We start from the raw sequence: 20,299 nt of genomic DNA, 5'->3' as shown, positions 1-20,299 counted from the left end.
AGCCGCCGACTACGCGGGTTGGTCCCCGGCGGAAACCGCCGTCCGGGTGGCCCTCTCGCTGGAAGGCGACGCGCTCCGGGCGTTGGAGGACCTCCGGGCTGATGAGCGGAAGGACTGGGCGAAGCTGCGGGAGTCGCTCCACTTCCGGTTCGGCACGGGTGACCGTAAGGAGGCTGCGTGCGAAGAGCTAGCGACTCGCGAGCGGCGCGCCTCCGAGCCACTGGGGGCGTTTGCTATGGACTTAAGATCTCTCGCGCGCCGGGGCTACCCAGAATTTGAGCACGCCCAGCAGGAGGAGCTAGCTCGTCGCGCGTTCCTTCGGGGAATCCGGCCGTTGCGGCTGCGCGAGCACATCCGGTTAGCGGCACCGGCTTCCCTCTCTGAGGCGCTGCGCGAGGCCGAGCGCGCCGAGCTCGGGCGCGCCAAGCCCATCATGGCTGAACACCACGGCGGAAGAGCGGAGCGATCTCCCGTGGCTCGGGGCCGCGCGGTAGGTGATCCTAGCCGGGGACAGGGCTACCCGTCGCGGCTAGGCCTCGACCCAACCTCCGAGTTTCCGCGACGACGCCGAGGCCAGGGACCGTCCGACTACCGCTGCAACGCTCTTAGGCCTGAGGACAGCGTACCCCAGCAGCCGTTAAACTAGCTCCGGGGGCGCCGAGGGGAAGCCGCCTCCCACAGCCGTTTTTGTTTCCCCAACTGCTGGATTTAACTTCCGGTCGGGACGTTTGGGGAATCGCGCGGGTGTGTACGTGAACTGTGGCCTGGACGACGTTTCGCTGCGGGCGCTCGTGGACACCGGCTCTACAGTTTCGCTGCTGCGCTGGGGACTATTGGGGAGCGGCGAGCGCGGTTGTATGCTGCCAGAACCGCTTTTGAACATAGACTGAGTTCGCCATGATGACCGGGGACGGTCACAGCTCGGGTGGGGGCAGTGTGGCGTGGGTGGGGTTTTGATGGGCTACCATCATGCTTTGCGGGAGGGATTGTTTTGTGTTCACCCTGTTGGGAAAAGGTGTTTAAGTTAGTGGCTCCGGCCAGAGGTGTGTGTGTGTGTTTAGATGTCTGTTTAATTAGTGTGGATGTGTTATTATTGTGAGATTGTGTTACTACGGAATAAATTTCTCCCAGCCATTTTGCATTGGGCAGCCAGGAAGCTCACTCGTCTCTTCAAGTTCCTGCGCGGCGGTGAAAAACGCTACAATACTTTTTTGTTTAAAAAAAGAAAAAAAAAAAAAACGTAATTATGAGAAGTGCCGTTTATTTTACTTGAGCCCCTGCCCCTCAAAATGTCTGTGCACGTCCCTGGTAGGGTGTAGGGTGTAGTAATTTCAATGTATATGAACTTCATTCTCCCTGATTAGTAGCGTTTCTTAAATAGACCATTAATGAACAGTTTAGAAGACAACGAGTGATTTATTTATCACCACAAAAGTGGGTGATATGGAGGGTCGGAACAATGTTTGAATTTCCGAGTCAGAGTCCCGTGGGATTCCGATGAGTTAGTTTTTATTCATATTAGCGAAGGCGAGGAAACACATTTCACAAAACAGTCATTGCTTCTGTTGTAGGATCCGACATATTAGCCACAGATTTCATGCTTCAGTTTTCTTTTTGCAAATCATCACCTGCGTTTTCTGCCGCTGCAATATTTACACATTATGTGGACAGTTCTGAATACGCCTTGTGATTGTAGATAATACTACCAGGATAGCATTCTTTCACCTCAGAAATATTGCCAGAATAAGAAATTTATTGTCGCTAAACGACGCAGAAAAACTAGTTCATGCCTTTATCACCTCTAGGTTGGACTATTGTAATGCCTTACTGTCTGGTTGTTCAGCTAGATGCATAAATAAGCTTCAGCTAGTCCAGAATGCAGCAGCGAGAGTCCTCACTAGAACCAGAAGATATGAGCACATTACCCCTATCTTATCTTCACTCCATTGGCTCCCTGTGAAATTTCGCATTGATTTTAAAATACTACTCTTGACATATAAAGCATTAAATGGTCTCGCGCCGCAGTACCTGAGCGAACTGCTAGTGTCTTACGATCCGCCACGCCTACTTCGATCAAAGGATGCAGGCTGCTTGTCAGTACCACGTATTATGAAAAATACAGCTGGGGGCAGAGCTTTTTCTTACAAAGCCCCAAAGTTATGGAATAGTCTTCCAAATAGTGTTCGGGACTCAGACACAGTCTCAGTGTTTAAGTCCAGGCTAAAAACCTATTTATTTAGCCAAGCATTTTTATAAATAGATTTGCCATAGGTAAAGGAGCAGATCTGGGGGACTCATGGACGTAGAGTATTATGGTGAACTGGTATGTTTGGATGCTGTCTTCCTCACTCTCATTGATCACTCAGGTTTGCTGACGGTGAGGTGATTGTTTGCTTTACATGTCAGGAAGCCCTCATGTTTGTGTTTCCTTCTGGCTCTCCCTTTTAGTTATGCTGTCATAGTTAGTCCTGCCGGAGTCTCTGCTTGCACTCTACAGTTAATATACATTCACATTATACATTGTGTGACTGTGACCATACCTAACTGCCATCTCTCCTCTTCTTCTCTTTCCCTTCCCTCTTTCTTTTTCCTCTCTCCTCCTGTCTCCCCCTTTCACTCTTTCTCTCTCTCTCTGTCGAGCTACACATGTCGTTCCTGAGCTGCCAGTGATCCAGACTCCCTCTGCCCTCCGGACCTTTCTGACCCATCCTGGTGCCCCGCTTCTGGCTGAAGATCTCGTCACATGGATGCCCCGTGTGTCTCTCTGGGATGCGTCTGGTGTCTGGGAATGATTCTCTCTACCTAGAAAATGGTTCTGGCCTTGACTGGTGTTGGCAACTGTTTCTCTGGGGACTTGACAGTTCGATAGTTCATGACTGGAACTTCTTACATGTCTACCTGAGTCTTCAATAACTACCTGGACTCCATAGTAACATCAATTAACATCAGCTATTATAGCTGAACTGCCTCCCACCCTACACACTGTATAAATGCAGATCATTTACTGCTTTCTGTTTCACCCAAATGAGGATGGGTTCCCTGTTGAGTCTGGTTCCTCTCAAGGTTTCTTCCTATTACCATCTCAGGGAGTTTTTCCTTGCCACTGTCGCCCTCGGCTTGCTCACTAGGGACAAACTGACCATTTTGATTCATACAAATTCACATTTCATACAAACTTAAATAATTCTTTTGACTGTGTAAAGCTGCTTTGCGGCAATGAAAATTGCTAAAAGCGCTATACAAATAAAATTGAATTGAATTGAATTGAATTGAGCAGTGATGATCATTATACTGTCTTACTCCGTCTTCTAAACTGTCCAATAGCAGGCTGTGTACAAACCAGTACTACCATTCAGGGAGCATGTCTACACTGAAATGACTTTCGGTTACACTGCGAATCTCATAGGTGTATGTGCGTGAAGAGTTTGTGGGTGCGCGTGCGCGGAAAGTATGTGTGTGTGTGTGTGTGTGTGTGTGCTTGCGCGCGCGCGTTCACGACGTCACCGCATACAGTACGACAAGCACGGTAGCAACCCGCGCACCCTACCTCCTTTTTCTATTAGTGGTGGAGATGCTGTCTTGTGATATTTTGAATGGTCCTATTTTTAAAGTCATTATAGTTTTTGATAGAGAGATTAAAATCTCACCCTTAGCAGATGTCAACTATTTTGAAGGACACATCTCATGGTCCAAATCTTATACTGTAGTTCTCATAAATCATATAGATAGATAGGCTTTACTGATCCAGTAAGGGAAATTATTGTGTTAGAGCAGCAGCAGGTTACACAAAGTGTAGTAAGGTGGAGGGGGAAAAAACTTCATTGTAACATTCGTACAGTATTGCAGATCTTATATAGAAAAAACAGAGTGCAAACTGGCAATAAAATAAGAAAAAGAGATTGAAAAAGATGCAAATTGTCAGTGCGTAAAGTGACAGTGAGTAATGGGATATGTACTGTACTGTATATAAGATGCTATTATCTTCGGTTAGGTGAGTCGTTGCACAGTGTGATGGCGGACGGTAGGATTAATTCCCTGAACCGTTCTTTGTGACATCGAAACTAGATCAGTCTGTTAGAGAATTAACTCCGCTGCCTCTGTATAGGATAATGTAGTGAGAGGAATGAGTTTTCTATGATTAACAGGAGGTTTTTTTTAGTAATTTGTTGTCCCTCACTGTCATGTTTGTGTCAGATTATGTGTTCAGACTTGCAGATGATTTTATTTATCTTGCTTGGATCCCTGGCACTGATGCTGCTCCCCCAGCAGATCATCGCACTAAGTTAGGTTAAGTTAAGTTAAGTTAAGCCTTTATTTGTCACATATACGTTACAGCACAGTAAAATTCCCTCTTCGCATATCCCAGCGTAACTGGGGTCAGAGCGCAGGGTCATGATACAGCACCCCTGGAGCAGTTAGGGTTAAGGGCCTTGCTCAAGGGCCCACCAGTGGCAACCTAGTCGAGCTGGGGATCGAACCACCGATCTTCTGATCAGTTACTCAGTGCCTTAGCCCTCTGAGCCACCACTGCCCAGTACTGCCACCACTACAAAGAGCACTAGCCATAATAGACTGATAAAACATTTCCAACATCCTGCTTCCTCAAAAAATAAAGTCTGCTCAACCCCTTCTTATACACAGTGTCAGTGTTGGGCCTCCAGTCCAATCTGTTGTTCAAGTCAACATCTAAGTACATGTAGTTGTCCACAACCCCAACCTCCTCACTCATGATAGTAACAGGTTTAATCATAGTTTTACACTTCCTAAAGTCCACTACCAACTCCTTGGTTTTTATGATGTTTAGGAGTACAGTAGATGGTTTCTGGTGCACCATTCCACAAAGCTGTCCAGAAGTCCTCTATACTCTGACTCCTGTCCTTTCCTGATACACCCCACCCATTATCAGAGAACTTCTGCAGGTGGCAGGAGTCAGAGTTGTTTTGGATATCTAAGGTGTACAGAGCGAACAGAAATGGAGAAAGAATAGTCACAATTCCACCAGCATGCACCGTTGATCACATATCTTTATTACTTGATGGTCCAGGTTCAGTACTAACATATGAGCATTTAATGAACAAATATGAATTTCCTATTCCATGTAGAGAATATAAATCAGTGGTAAATCCCAAGTGGCTTATTACAACTTTGTAAATCTCATATTAGTTTGTATGAAATAGTTACTTTGTATGACAAACCACCATAGTTGGTTTTCTCATAACTGATAGAAAATGCAACAATAAACATATATGTCAAACCATTCACAATCTAAACAAGAACATGCCAAAAAAGTTCATTTTATTGGGCTTCAAAAATTAACTATGGATTGCTAATTTTATAGTCATAAGCAACATTGCACTCCTTAATCATTACTAGAAGTTAAATTTAGAGTTAATACTGTACTTATTTTATTTGACATAGAAAGAGTCGCGAGAGCCTGTAATGATGTGCTTGGTCAATAAAAAGAAAATACACATATTCATACATATGTAAAATTGCAAGGCAGGAACAGTTTTTTTAATATCTATTATTATTATTATTATTATTTATTTTTATTTTTTTTGTATTGACCGACCACATTGGTACAGGTGTTACATGAAAATAGTAAACAAACGTTAATGCGAAGACTTCTCTCCTTTCTCTTCTTCATACAAGTACAATAGGATAAAAGATCCCATTTAGTGTAAGTCGGTTAATTAATAAATCTGATCGTTACAAACTGGTTCCATTTTGAATAGATATTTGCTCAGAATACATGTGATTCTTCTCTTTTTATATATATTTTTTTTATTGAACCAATACAAAAAATACAGAACATATTAAACACATTTACAAATAACAGCAAACACAATAACAATAACAACAACAACAACACACACAAGAGAGAGAGAGAAAAAAACATTAATCCAAACAAATAATTATACATAAAGGACAAGGAACTATAGATTTGAAAATCCCCCCCAAAAATTGATAAAATACACAAGAGGATAAGAATTATGTACAAACCGCCAAAAAGATAAATCTAGAGACACTTCAGTTAAAAATGATATCATAATTATCTAGAAGTCTATTATTCTTCTTATTAAACTCAATTAATTTAAGAGAATTTAAAATTGAGGTCATTTCTAGAAGAAAGAGAGGGAAATACAATTGTTCCTTTTTAATTCTCTGTTTATGAATAAAGTATTTTGCATGTAAAATAAAATAATTAACAACAAATTCAAGCTGTTAATTTTCCACATTTTCATAATAAAAGATTATATCTTTGACAGTAAAGAAGTAGGACACATTAAGATGGTTCAAGAGGTGGTCTTTTAACAGAATTAAGAATTTTTTTGTTTTCTCACACTCAACAAACAAATGAATCAGAGTTTCATTTAATGTACCACAGAAAGAACATTTGTCCTCTACCTCTAAATATTTAGATAAAATTGAGTTTACCGGGTAAATTTTATGGAGAATCTTAAAATGAACATCTTTTATTTTGTTAGAAATCCAGTATTTATTAGGCAAAAGTCAGGCTTTATGCCATTTAATATCTTGAATGTATGGTCTCCAATAAAATTTCCCTCTCGGAGTAATTCTTCTTCGAGTTTGAAAGATTCGGCGAATGTGTTTATTGTTGCATTTTCTATCAGATATATCAATACCATCCAACATTAATTTAGATTGTCTGAGCTTATAAGAACCATGAACTAGGTGACTCTTAATGAGTGTAATTAAACCGGGGCGAATAGCTTTCATTAATAGATTAAATTCTTTGGTAGTAACTGGAAGTCTATAGAGAGTCAGGAACTGCTCATATGTCAACAAATTGCCAGATTTGTCAAACAAAGAAAGAATATTGGAAATGTTATTGTCAAACCATCTAGGGAAAAAAAGAGATTTGTTACGAACCATAATTAGTTCATTGTTCATTGTGTTGTGAGGAGAAAAGTTGTGAGAAAAACATAGTTTCCAGGCAAGAAGACACTGTTGGTGAAATTTTGACAAATCAACTGGCAATTTAGAAGGGGAATAATTACATTTTAAGAGAAAGGAGAGACCACCTATCATGTTAAACATATTATTTGGTATAAAGAACCATAAGGAATTACCTTGTCTAAGACATCTTTTAATCCAGTTAACTTTAAAAGTATTGATGGTGTCTGCAAAGTCTAAGAAGTCAAGGCCCCCTTGGGTTTTACAGCCGGAAAGCACATCCTTTTTAAGTTTATGTGGTTTATTTCCCCAAACAAAATCCAAGAAAAGCTTGCTAATATCGTTGATACATTTATCATTAACAAAAAGAGAGAGGGATGGGTAAACAAAATGAGAAAGACCATCTGCTTTGGATAAAAGAACCCTACCCACCAAACTCAGATCCCTTTGAAGCCAACTGTTGAAAATTAGTTTTGATTTAACAATCATCATTAAAATTGAGATTTTGCCTAGATACACTATTTTTAGTTAATTGAATACCTAAATATTTAATCGTATGTTTTACCGGAATATTACTGAAATGAGAATCATTACATTCGTAAAGTGGCAATAATTCACATTTGGAGATATTTAATTTTAGACCAGACGCATCTGAAAATTGTTTTACTAACTTCAAAGCAAAAGTCAATTGGGTTTTGTCTTTTAAAAATAAAGTAGTGTCATCTGCCAGTTGAGCGATCTTTATTTCTCTATCAAAAACAGATATTCCTTTAAACTCTGGATCATGCAAGATACTTAATGATAAAAGTTCAGTGACCAGCAAAAATAAAAAAGGAGAAATTGGGCAGCCCTGTCTCACCCCACGATTAATTTTAAATCTATGGGATGTTTGCTGATTAATTATAACAGAACTATTTATTCCTTTGTAAAACAATAGTGTCAATAAATGAGTCACCAAAACCAAATAATTTGAGAGCTTGCAGAAGAAATGGATACTCGATAGTGTCAAACGCCTTTTAAAAATCGAGAAATAGAATTAGAGCATCCAAGTGCACCAAATCAGCATGTGATTCTTCTCCCTTCTACCCTTTTAGAAGTCCATGTTGCACATCTAGAATCTATAGATCATGCGTGTAATGAGGTTGACTAATGCACCACAGAGAAAATTTTTTTCAACATATCCTTTTAATTGCAAACGTGCATAAATGTGTTAACTGTTTTAGCCATCTATCATACATTTACCATCTAAACTTTGCAGTTGTATTGGGGAAAATTTTTCTAATTTTATTTATTACTAAATGACTCTTTTTAACGCTGTTGAAAGTTGTGCAGATTAACAAATTCTGACTAATCCAGATTTACTCGGATGCCCTGATTCTGGTTGGAGTTGTGGTCACATGGTCATCCCTGGCTTACTGTTTCCTTGGGATACATGTGGTGACTGAGAACACCACTTGGCACGGCTGATGCATTTACAGTAACAACATGGAAAAGTAGAATCTTGAGCTTGTTCTATAGTCACATTAGCAGGATAAACTTTAGCAAGTTAAGCACTTAAAATAAGTAGAAATAAGTATGAAAATATTCTAGTAGGAAATATTCTAATATTTAGATTTAGATTTTTTTTTTTCTAATCTCAAATGAGAAGTAAGATGAGTTTTTATTTTTCTGGCAGATCTAGAAGGAAACACAGACATGAGGGCTCCCTGGAAAGTAAAGCCAGTCTACCAGTCACTCCACCATCAACAAGTTCACAAGTCAAACATCAACTATGATGATCCAAGTTGTTCTTAGTACAACAAAGCCCCGCCCTCTTTTCCTTGAAAGGCATTCTGTGCAATATAAAAGTTAAGCAAGTGACAAAAATTATATACTGAATGTATATTTTAAAGCTTGTATACTTAACTTTAAAGTTTACATTTCTGTTGAATAGTTTAATGGCAATTGAAAGCATCATCAAATTTCTTTTTATTTTTTTTTACATTTGTTTTTAATGTTTAATACTCCATCTCTCACAGCAAGCGATTAAAACAAAATACAATAAAATGACAAAAATAGCCAGTAGTTCATACAGATGTACTCAAGTTTAAATAAACGAGTCTCTTTATGCCTTGTTATGCTAATAGCAAGTGAGAGTGAGTAGTGACGCAGTCAGTATTCACACTTACGCAGTATAAATGAAAGTGAAAGCAGGGCTGTGTGACATTCACACTGACCAGAAAAACTCTGTGTTAATTACTGCGTATGAAACGGATCAGGGAAATTTAATAAACATAAAGTGTTTGAAACATTAAAGGTGCGTACTTTCTTAAATCCTGCTTTACTGTATAGTTCAGATAGAGAGATTGAATTTTATACTCAGAAAACAAACTTAATGAAACGAATGAAACATTTAAATGGTGCAAACAGTCCTACTAACATTCTTATTGACAACAAGCAAGAAGAAACTATTTACTGACTGAGAGCTGAGAGAATTCTTTTTACAATGTGATGTGTATCACTGTTTGAACGGAATAATGATTTATTGATAAAAGAGTTGAAAATGAAAAAGGCAAGGGACATGGCTAAAGCATCACAAGCAAGAGATGGCAGAAGGAAGAGCATGGATACACCTGCTGAATGTAAGTTACACTGTTTGTACTTAAACAGATCTGTATTTCACTATGCAGTATATCAGTGATGATTTAATGTGAACCCCAGCTAAAATCATTTTCAGGTTAGTTAAACAGTTTAGAAACAGTTTTCACTCTGGTGTGTTGGTGTCTTGTACTAGAGGTATGTGGGGTTATTTTTAATCCCACTCTCATCTCCCCCTGAAGGAATTCTAACCTAACAGAATTCCTAAGGCCCATAATATTTCCTAATAGATTGAGTTGTTTACGTCCCTTACGTAACATATATTTTGTCATTCTTACAATACTCATACCTGACTGTCAGCTTCCTCTTAAAGAAAAGTAAAGCCAGGTCCCAAAACTTGTTGTTGGGACCAACAGGATCATAGTACTAGTGCACACTTCTAGTACACACCCATATCATGATTCAGCAGTTACAGTACAGTATGTACAGTGACATATGTATAACGGATATAATTAGATCTAGATAAATTTCAGACGACAGAACTTTTTTTTACCCTTAATATGACCTAAAACCTGTATGACTCAATTGAAAAACAAACTGAAATTTTTGGTTTTGTTTGTTTGTTTGTTTGTTTGTTTGTTTTTGGGGGGAGGGGTGTAAAATTGAAATAATGTGGTTGCATAAGTGTGCACACCCTCTTATAACTGGGGATGTAGCTGTGTTCAAAATTAAGCGATCACATTTAAACTATGTTAAATAGAGGTACACATCTGCCTTCATTTAAAGTTTCTCTAATTAAAAGCTTTGCAAAGAGTTCTGTGTGAGAAAATGTGACAAAAGTCCCCCTATTCTTCATATGTCTGGGCTATGGGGTAGGGTAAAGAAAAACATCCAAGCCTGGCTAAATTTTGCAAAAACACAAATTTTGCAAAAACACATGGAAAAAATGTGTTATACTCTAATAAAACTAAGATTGAACTTTTTGACCATAATTCCAAAAGGTATGTTTGATGCAAAAACAACTCTGCACATTACCAAAAGAACACTATACTAAAGCAATGCGGTGGCAGAATCATGCTTTGAGACTGTTTTTTAAAGAAACTGGAACTGGGGCCTTAAGGTGAAGAGAATTATGAATAGTTCCAAGTGCCAATCAGTGTTGGCCCAAAACCTTTAGCCTTCTGCTAGAAAGCTGACTACGAAGAGGAACTTCATCTTTTAGCATGACAACAACCCAAACAATGCATGGCTTCACCAGAAGAAGATTAAAGCGAGACCCCAGACCTGAATTTGACTGAAAATCTGTAAGGTTATCTGAAGAGGGCTGATTTGGAGGGTTTTTTTGCAAAGAAAAGTGGGCAAATATTACCACGTCAACATATGTCATGCTGATAGCCTCCTACCCAAAAAGATGGAGTGCTGTAATAAAATCAAAAGGTGCTTAAACAAATTATTATTATTATTATTATTATTATTATCACATTTTCAGATTTCAGTTTGTTTTTTAATTGAGTTGTACAGGTCACATTACGGTGGAAAAAGTTCTGAAATTATTTTTTGACTTGGTCTCATTTTTTTACATCACAAAAACCTAACATTTTACCAGCGGTGTGTAAACTTTTTATATCCACTGTATGGGTACAAACCGCTTACAAGGTCTGTGAGTTACCTATAAACCTATAAACCACCACAATCCACCTGTAAATAATTTATGTTTTTTAGTCTGTGACGACTTTTCTACACTTTGATAATGTTCTGATGGAATTCCCGACAATGTCCCTAGGAGTTCCTACATTTTTGAGAGTGTACAGGCTCAGGAGGAGAGTAAGGAATGTGGGAAAGTCTCCTACATAGTAACTAAAGAATTATGCATGGGTGTTTTACCAAATACAAAATACCTTTTTCCACCCACCAGTTGCAGGTGACTCCAGCAGCCTGTTGACTGAAGAGCAGTTAAAGTGTTCTATCTGTCTGAAAGTGTTCACTGATCCCATCACCACTCCATGTGGACACAGCTTCTGCAAGAGCTGCATCATACAAAGCTGGAATACGACTCAAATCTGTAAGTGTCCATTTTGCAAAGAGAAATTCACCAAGAGACCTAAACTGAAGATTAATGTAACGATGAGAGAGGTTGCAGATCGCTTCAAGAAGAAAATAAGCTCAGATAAGTCTCGGGTTTTTTGTGAGATCTGCCCTGGAGCAAAAGATAAAGCCATAAAATCCTGTCTTCATTGTGGTGTGACTTTCTGTGAGTCTCATTTAGAGCCTCATAATATTGCTCCGAATTATAAAAAACACAAACTGATAAATGCAGTAAAGAACCTGGAGAGATACATCTGCCAAAAGCATGAGAGACCTCTGGAGCTGTTCTGTAGAGACGATCAGGAGTGTGTGTGTCAGTTCTGCACTGAGGGAGATCACAAGAATCACAAAGTTATTCCATTAGAGGAGGAGAGTGGACAGAGAAAGGTGAGAGGCACCAACATCAGTGCTAAATATTCTTATGAATAATGAAAAGAAACAAAACATTTCAAAATAAGCTGTTGTGTGTTTATGATTTCTGTACGCAGAGTCAGTTGGGGAAAACACAGACGGAGCTGCAGCAGATGATCCAGGATCGACAGAAGAAGATCGAGGAGATTAATGACTCAGTAGAGCTTAGTAAAGTGAGTCACACATGATGAAGTTCATATCTGTTGTAGTTTGTATTTATTTATAAATTTTGCTTAAAATGTGATGTCCTTCCTTCTTTAGAGAAAGACAGACAAAGAGAAATCAGACAGCGTTGAATTTCTCACCAATCTGATTCGCTTCATTGAGAGGAGTCAGGCTGAGCTGCTGGAGATGATGGAGGAGAAGCAGAAAGCAGCAGAGCAGCAGGCTGATGGACTCATTAAAGAGCTGCAACAGGAAATCACTGATCTAGAGACGAAATACACTGAGCTGGAGCAGCTCTCACACACTGACGACCATCTCCACTTCCTACAGGTCAGTGTTTCTTTCTCAATCACTAAAGCACAATGCAGAAGACCACAGAACATCTGCTGAGGGATTTATCCTCTCTCCTGTTCTATTGTAGAGGTACACATCATTGTGCCGCGCTCCACACACTAGGAACTGGTCTGAGATCAGGATTAACATTGAAGTTAATGTGGACACTATGAGGACGGCTCTGTCTCGTCTTCAGCAGACTCTCAATAAGAAACTCAGTAGAAATCTGAATGAGAATCTGAAGGAAACAGGTAAGAAGCTGAGAGGTCTCTAACATTCTACTACTACAGCTACTACTGCTGCTAATAATAATAATAATAGTAATAATAATTAGCAGTAGTAATATTTGGTTATTGATCAATAATTAAAAGCATAATTCTGCTGATAAATGATATAACTTTATATTTACATTATAACTATCTGCTCTAAGAAATGTTATATATATTTTTTATAATTGTGTCTGCAGGACTGAAGATGAGACAGGAATATGCAGGTAAAGTGTGTAGGTTGTACAATCCCTTGTCCCACACACCAAGTAGCGCCTTTGATTAGAGGTTAGAGAAGGTTTGGGGATTCAGCCTTGTGTTAGAAGCTAGTTAGCTTTATAGCTCACCTTAGACGAAAATAGAACAACACAGAGGCAATTTGGAATAACGCAGAAGTAATTATTAAGGAGAAAAAGTCTTGTTTAAGGTGACAATGTTTTTAAATGTGTTTTCTTGCTGAAAGTGCTTACATGAGTGATTTTGAATGTGGGGTTTGGCAGATAGCTACTCTCTTTTCAGTATGGAACTCCAAAGTGTTCAAAATTAAATAAATAAATAAATAAATAGGACATGATGAAATAAATAACTCTATGAATAAATAAGACACATACATGTAATATGAGAATGATATTGTAAAATAATGGAACATATATAAAAAAAATTTTTAAAAAGCTTATTATTGTGAAATATATTGCACTCTGCAAATTATTTTTCCCAATAACAGAGATTATTGCAGAGGCATTTTATTTAATTCATGCTGTTTTTATTTCAAAATGTCATTTTTTCAAAGTCAGTTTTTATTTCAAAATCCCGTTTTTTTACAATGGCTTATTTATTTCATAATGCGACTTTTCAGCAGAATGAGTCGTTCTTTCAATCAAGAGCAATAGGTGTGTGATTGGTTGCTCCTTTATTCAGACGGAAGTAATAGCGCATGAAGTATCGAGTTAGGTCTAATGGTGCAATACGTATCCTATGCAGTAGGTGGCAGTACAGTGTTTACTGGTAAATTATCCCTCTCCATCTGATCTGCTAAAATGAGCAGAACTGGCTGAAGTTTACACCAATCCGCTATCTTCCGTGACTTTTGACTTAGGACACAATTTACTAGTATAAAAATATAACTCAATACACAAATAAATGCTTTTTAAATATATTATTTAAAGTATCACTGAACATACACTACTGTTCAAAAGTTTGGATCACTTTCTAACTCCATGATGGTTCCTAATTTTTATTTTTTTCTACATTGTAAAGGAATGCTAAAGGCGTCCAAAAAATGCATTAATCTCTTTTAAACAGTTAATGGTGAGGTGTGTCTGCCACTTCTGCTCTGTAAAGACTTCATAACGCCTCTAATCTGAGGTGCTGTTAATTGGTTATTTTTCAGGCTGATAACTCTAAATGAACTTCTCTTCTGCAGCAGAGGTAGGTTTTGTTCTCGCCCTCCTGGGATGGCCTTCATGAGAGCCAATGCACTCGTCAAAACAGTTTTTGCAAGAATTATCACAGAAAGCCTGACCTCTGTGTCTTAAAATAACAACTGTTGTTTTTGTTGTTGTTATGTAATTACCTAATTCCATATGTGTTATTTTACAGTTTTAAAATCCCCAGTATTGTTGTAGAATGTAGAAAATAAATCACTAAACAAAAACAAAGAAATTTGCAAGTGACCCCAAACTTTTGAACGGTAGTGTATATTGGGTCATATTTGTAAAACAAAGAAAAGAACATTAAGACAAACAATATATAAAACTATAAAGACAATATTTTAGCAGGTCAGGGAGGATCATCGTGATGCAGTCAGTGTAAGATACACCACTCAGTGTATCAGCAAGCAAGTATACACCAATCAGTGTAAGCTGCAAGTGCAGCAGGTCAGTGATGATGAACCAGTGCCTGCTGATGATGACCAACACCTCTCCCCTTCTCTACCAGAGTGAAAATGATGCCAATCAAACTAAACAGGTAATCTAGAATAAAATCAGTAGCAGCATCAGCTCATGCTAGTAATTAATATTGTAGTTAATATTATTTTAAAATAATATTTTCTCAGCCTAATTTTGAATTAATATTGTCTACAATAATAATTAAAATGGGTAAGTTTACTAGCCCGAGCTAAAGCCTTTTATTTCAGTCTATCTGTTCAGTTAATTTTTACTTGGCTCGGGTACAGAAGGGGAGAGGTGTTGCTCATCATCATCATCACTGACCCTGAGGTTGCTGGATCCAGACTCCCGTAATGTTACAGCTGTCAGAGCCTGCGGAACTGTCATTTCCCCTTACGCAAAAGGCATAATCTGTTAATTTAAAGAACTTCACAGGATCTGCTTTTAATGCTTTTTCTTCTTGTCGCATAAATTTTCAGCTCCACTATTTCTTTTTTTTTTTTTTCATCCATGGCAATTATTAATTCTTTGCTGTATTGAGAAAGGATCCAAATCTCCCCCTTTGTAAATTAAAAGTGCAAGGGGGCGTGCTGAGCTCCTGCTCTGTTCTCTCCTCCTCACGCGCACACACCTCCTCACGTGCACTCCTTCTCATAAAGAGCAACATACTGTACATACATGATGTGATGTACAACATAGTGGTGGCCGTTACAAAACACGCACACTTTATCGGCGGCGCCCGTACGATTAACGCATTCATCTATCTGCGTAAAAAAGAGATGCAATATTATAGTTTCCGTGATTTTTAAAGGTCCTACACATCCCATTTTTCATTAAATGTTAATATGATTTTTAGGGTCCTAATGAAAAGTTTGTATTATACGTTAATTAAAAATTCAAAAGGATTGTGTAAAAAAAACACTACTTTTACCTGGTAAAAACTAGCTCTGTTCTCAGCAACCTGTTTCAGTACATGCTAATTTAAATGCTCATGACCTCTGCTGAGCCCGCTCCCGATCCCCCCCCACCCCCCCCACCCCAGTTCTGTGGGGCGTGTCTTCACAACACACGTGGGGTGTAGCCACGGAAGTGTAGTCCAGTGCGGGCAATGCTTTGGACTGCATTACCCACAAAGCATTGCCCACAACACAGTGCTTTGTGGGTAATGCAGTCCAAACTGGAAAACGCTGGAATGTAGAGCCTGAGCCTGTTTTCTTCAGTCATTTTTGGTTTGATTTAAGTACGGAACCTACGCGGAAGTTTGTAATATCGCCTGACCACGCAGAAATTAAAAGAATGGACATGCATCGACTCGATTTGTCTTTCTCATCACTGCATGGGCATGAATTAACGGGCTGTTACGCTGCCGCGAGCAACAACATCATAAAGCGGAGAAGCTTACTGAGAGAGATACGGACGCGATGTGTTTACTGATGTGTTTACATGACTTCTTAATCTTCGACAGACATCGTTATAAACCATCTAACGTAACAAAGGTAAGCATAATATAGTTTTCCGACTACGTACACAGTTTGCAACTAGACAATCACCTTAATGCATTGTTTATTATGAACGGGCGATTAGGGATTATATAGAGACGGCTGTACATAGAGAAGAAGCCATAACCATGTTCTATGAGAGTGTAAGTTAACTTACACTCCGCATTCATCGTGATTATCAGAAAAGGCGATCTGCAAAGGGAAAAAGGAATTACACTCACCGAGTCTGGTGAAGATGAAGCAGGAACACGAAGCGTTAGTACAGATCCATTTTTTAGGAGCAGCTTCCTGGTAAAACCTGCTTTATATTGACCCGCGTTTATAAAGCAGTCTGGTGAAAAATGATTAGTGCAAACATGAACGCATTTAGGTAAATCAGCGGGGACGTTAGCTTCAAAAACTAAATTCAGCCACTGTGTCCTGAGTGGCTCAGATACCTAACCCTAGGTAGGTACCCTAGGTCACTAACCCTAGGTAGTGAATGACGACTGCTGTGTTCGCTATTACACCCAACAACTGTACACCACACTCGCTTAGGCGCCATTTTGCTCCAGCGGCGAAAAACAATGGCCGACAGCTTCTTCTCACTCGGTCTTTGCTAAAACACCAGTGTCAATCAACTAGTGTGGGAGCGGCCTCTTGTGGTGTGGCGTCACATCGACAGGCATTTGCGATTGGCCTGATTTCAGAAGGGGCATGTTATTGTAATAAATGAAAAGAAAACCACTGGGCGGCTCTTTATCATTGTAGAGTGGTTGTGTACGCACTCTCCTAACACACAGTTCAGTCCAAACAGCTTAAAAAAGTGCATGTAGGCCTGTATAACCCCTTTAAAATAAATTTACGTACTGACTGGGCCGGCCACATTGACCAGCGGCCCACTGGGAAAACGCCTGGTACTCCAGACGGCCATTCCGCCACTGCCTAGCATGTTATTGCTAGCTGTAGCAGCAGTCCGCGGAGCAGGTATTCAGGAAAACTAATAGATGTTAAAGGATCAGCCAATAGGCACGCAGGTCCAACCCACTGGCACTGATTGACAGAACGACTCATTCTGCTGAAAAGTCGCATTATGAAATAAATAGGCCATCGTGAAAAACGAGATTTTGAAATAAAAACTGACTTAAAAAAAATGACATTTTGAAATAAAAATGAATTGAAAAGCATGAATTAAATAAAATGTCTGCAATAATCTCTGTTATTGGGAAAAATAATTTGCAGAGTGCTATATATTTTACAATAATAAGCTTTTTTTCACATGTATGTGTCTTATTTATTCATAGAGTTATTTATTTCATCATGTCCTATTTATTTAATTTTGAACACTTTGGTGTTCCATAGGAGCAGAGAGAAAGAGTGTGTGTATGTGTCCACTGACCCGCACACACGCAGACACAAAGATCAAGCAGATCCTTGAGCAGAGAGAGAAAATAAATTTTTAACCTCTTTTATGAGACTTTTGCTTTATTCATCACGCGCTGTACACACATGTAGTCACGGTGTTATAGTAAACAGTACACACGTGCACTAAGACCCAGCAGGGGAGACGATTACCCACAGTTCCACAGCGCGCGCGCGAGAGAGAAAAAACGTTGTGTTGATATATGTATGATTGCATGTGACTGTACCAATACATGACCAATAGGTGGCAGTGTTTAGCAGGTATATACGGGGAATCTTTTTTTTCTCCCCCTCTCGCTCTCTGCACTTGGCTCATAAAAGAGCGGTTTATCAGTTCGTGTTAATAATAAACTACTCCAGTAAGGGCTGAAGATAAATGTTGTTGTGTCCATTATTATAATTATTATTCCGCTGCAAGAAGGCAAAGTTGTGCACTTTGGAAGTAATTCTGCTAACACGTTGGCCCAGTTGTAATAATGTGACGCTCGGCGTAAAAAAAGAAGAAGCGTGATACATGATACTCGGTACTCATAAACCAAGACTCGAAATTTATCCAAAAACTTTGCTTGTCTTGCGGAACACTGGCTATTAATTCAGTTACCCCAATTACCTCCATGCATTAATGCCTTGAAGATAATGCTCTTTTTTCTTGTAACAAATATTTCTGAAATGTATAAGCTAATAAGATAATAAAGCACTCTGATGTAGATTTGCAGAGATTAAATATATCCCTTGTAGCTAAAGATAAATAAGCTTCAGATAAATAACGAAAAAAAATTATATGGTCTCTTGCAAACTGGGCACACCTACAGAAAACAAGGAGCCAAAATAATCTTAAACTGTCCCAGTTAAGAGGCTTTATTCGCCTTCAATTTTTGCCTTCTTACCATATCTCTAAAAAAGGACAACTTTAAAGAGCAAGAACAAAATTTCTTCAGTAGAGTATATCCAGTTTCATATTCTCAATATTCATCTTAAAACATAAAATTTATTATTATTATTATTATTATTATTATTATTATATGTAGCTGAATACTCATCACATGTTGTGTTTCCCTCAGTGGATGTGTCGCTGGATCCTGATACAGCTAATCCCTATCTAATCCTGTCTAATGATGGAAAGCAAGTAACGTATGGAGACACAAAACAGAATCTCTCAGACACTCCAAAAAGATTCAGTAAATATTCAATGGTCCTGGGAAAGCAGGGTTTCTCCTCTGGGAGGTTTTACTATGAGGTGCAGGTCAGCGGAAAGACTGAGTGGGATTTAGGAGTGGTCAAAGAGTCTGTTAACAGGAAGGGGACAATTGAGACTTTTAAACCTCAGAATGGATTCTGGACCCTGATTCTAAGGAAGGGGAATAAGTATACTGTTCGTGATGATCCCTCGATCCCGCTCCCCCTGAGTGAGAAGCTCCAGAAGGTGGGAGTGTTTGTGGATTATGAGGAGGGTCTGGTCTCCTTTTATGATGTTGAGACCAGTTCTCTTATCTACTCTTTCACTGGTCAGTCTTTCACTGAGAAACTCTATCCATACTTCAGTCCTGCTTTGAATGATGGAGGTAAAAACTCATCACCACTCGTCATCTGTCACGTATCACGTAAGACTGAATAAACTCTCTCCTCAAACAACTGTATAAAATTAAGAGAATGGAATGGGTTTCATTTCTCACTTTCAAACTTAAAAAATGGTCTAACCTGAACAAAACAATTTTACCATGTTTTCAAAGGAACACCTTTTGTTAAAAAAAAATGATGCCAACGAAGGGTTCCCCTATTCAGTTTTTTTTTTAAGTATTATTTGATGATGAAGATCACACTAAGTAAAACGGGAAAATGTCTGTGTGGTAGAAATTTGTAGGGGCTGCTATATGACATTTGTAATCAGTATTCAATTAAGCATTTTGTGTTTTGATTACTAATTTATACATGTATGTATTTGTGATTGTGGAAAGATTAGAACATTTATTTGAGCAGATTTAGGTGTTTGTTCATGATTTCTATTCCATGTAGGTTTTACCTTATGTATATAATTACAATATAATAACATAAAATAATTTACTTGAATGTAATAATTTTGTTATTACTTTTATGCACTAACTGGCCAAAATAAAGTTGCACATTTTAATATTTCATGCAGTCACCTTTAGCTTTGATTACAAAACACAATGTGGTGTCCAGTTCATGTGTAAAAAAAAAAAAATACATTTCTCATGTTCCCAGAATGCTCTTTCACAATTTGAGTCCTGGAATATACCCATGCCATGAGAAAGGAAAAACTCCATAGATGTGATACAGTACTTGTATTCTTCTTTATACTGCATATTTACTTATTAAAAGTGAAGTGATTGTTGTGCCAGAAACAGTTGTTATATAATTAAAAGTGCATTAAGTGGAGTGTTATTAGGCTGAGACAAGCATTCCAGGATTTGTGGATCCACGTGACAACTGGAGCAGACACCTGTATCCTCATCTATACCTGCTGGCACTGTACACTTTGATCTTCATTTAGGTGTGAGAGGATGTTGAAAGTGCCTCAACCCAAACAGAGTAGTGAAAATCATAAATAAATCTTCACTACTCTGTTGTATTTTAATAAAAATAAATGATTTATATCTTATCCCCCTCATGTTCCATTTTCAACCGCAGCATCAGTGGCAACTCGCATCACACTGAACAACGAACACAAATCGCAAACCCTTTTATTTGTGGGTACATTCATTCTTTTTTACAATGCCAAACAATTAAAAAAAAT

At 38.7% G+C, this 20,299-nt stretch overlaps 1 protein-coding gene across 1 annotated transcript; it reads left to right on the top strand.

Annotated features, from left to right (window-relative positions):
- Positions 1–8,461: 8,461 nt before the first annotated feature.
- Positions 8,462–19,674, top strand: LOC128535998 (zinc-binding protein A33-like). Its single transcript, XM_053510133.1, has 7 exons — positions 8,462–9,539; positions 11,411–11,967; positions 12,069–12,164; positions 12,253–12,486; positions 12,578–12,740; positions 12,956–12,982; positions 18,606–19,674. The coding sequence occupies exons 1-7, from the start codon at positions 9,461–9,463 to the stop codon at positions 19,157–19,159; spliced, it is 1,710 nt and encodes a 569-aa protein (XP_053366108.1). The 5' UTR covers positions 8,462–9,460; the 3' UTR covers positions 19,160–19,674.
- Positions 19,675–20,299: the final 625 nt, after the last annotated feature.

The sequence above is a fragment of the Clarias gariepinus genome, chromosome 13 (assembly GCF_024256425.1).
Source record: "Clarias gariepinus isolate MV-2021 ecotype Netherlands chromosome 13, CGAR_prim_01v2, whole genome shotgun sequence".
NCBI lineage: Eukaryota > Metazoa > Chordata > Actinopteri > Siluriformes > Clariidae > Clarias > Clarias gariepinus.
This window is presented reverse-complemented; position numbering and strand designations above follow the sequence as displayed.

Bases quoted from the DNA above. Each gene is read 5' to 3' on its own strand.
- LOC128535998 (XM_053510133.1), top strand. From the start codon at position 9,461: ATGAAAAAGGCAAGGGACATGGCTAAAGCATCACAAGCAAGAGATGGC. The intron at 9,540-11,410 runs GTAAGTTACACT...TCCACCCACCAG, and splicing joins CATGGATACACCTGCTGAAT to TTGCAGGTGACTCCAGCAGC. The intron at 11,968-12,068 runs GTGAGAGGCACC...TTCTGTACGCAG, and splicing joins AGGAGAGTGGACAGAGAAAG to AGTCAGTTGGGGAAAACACA.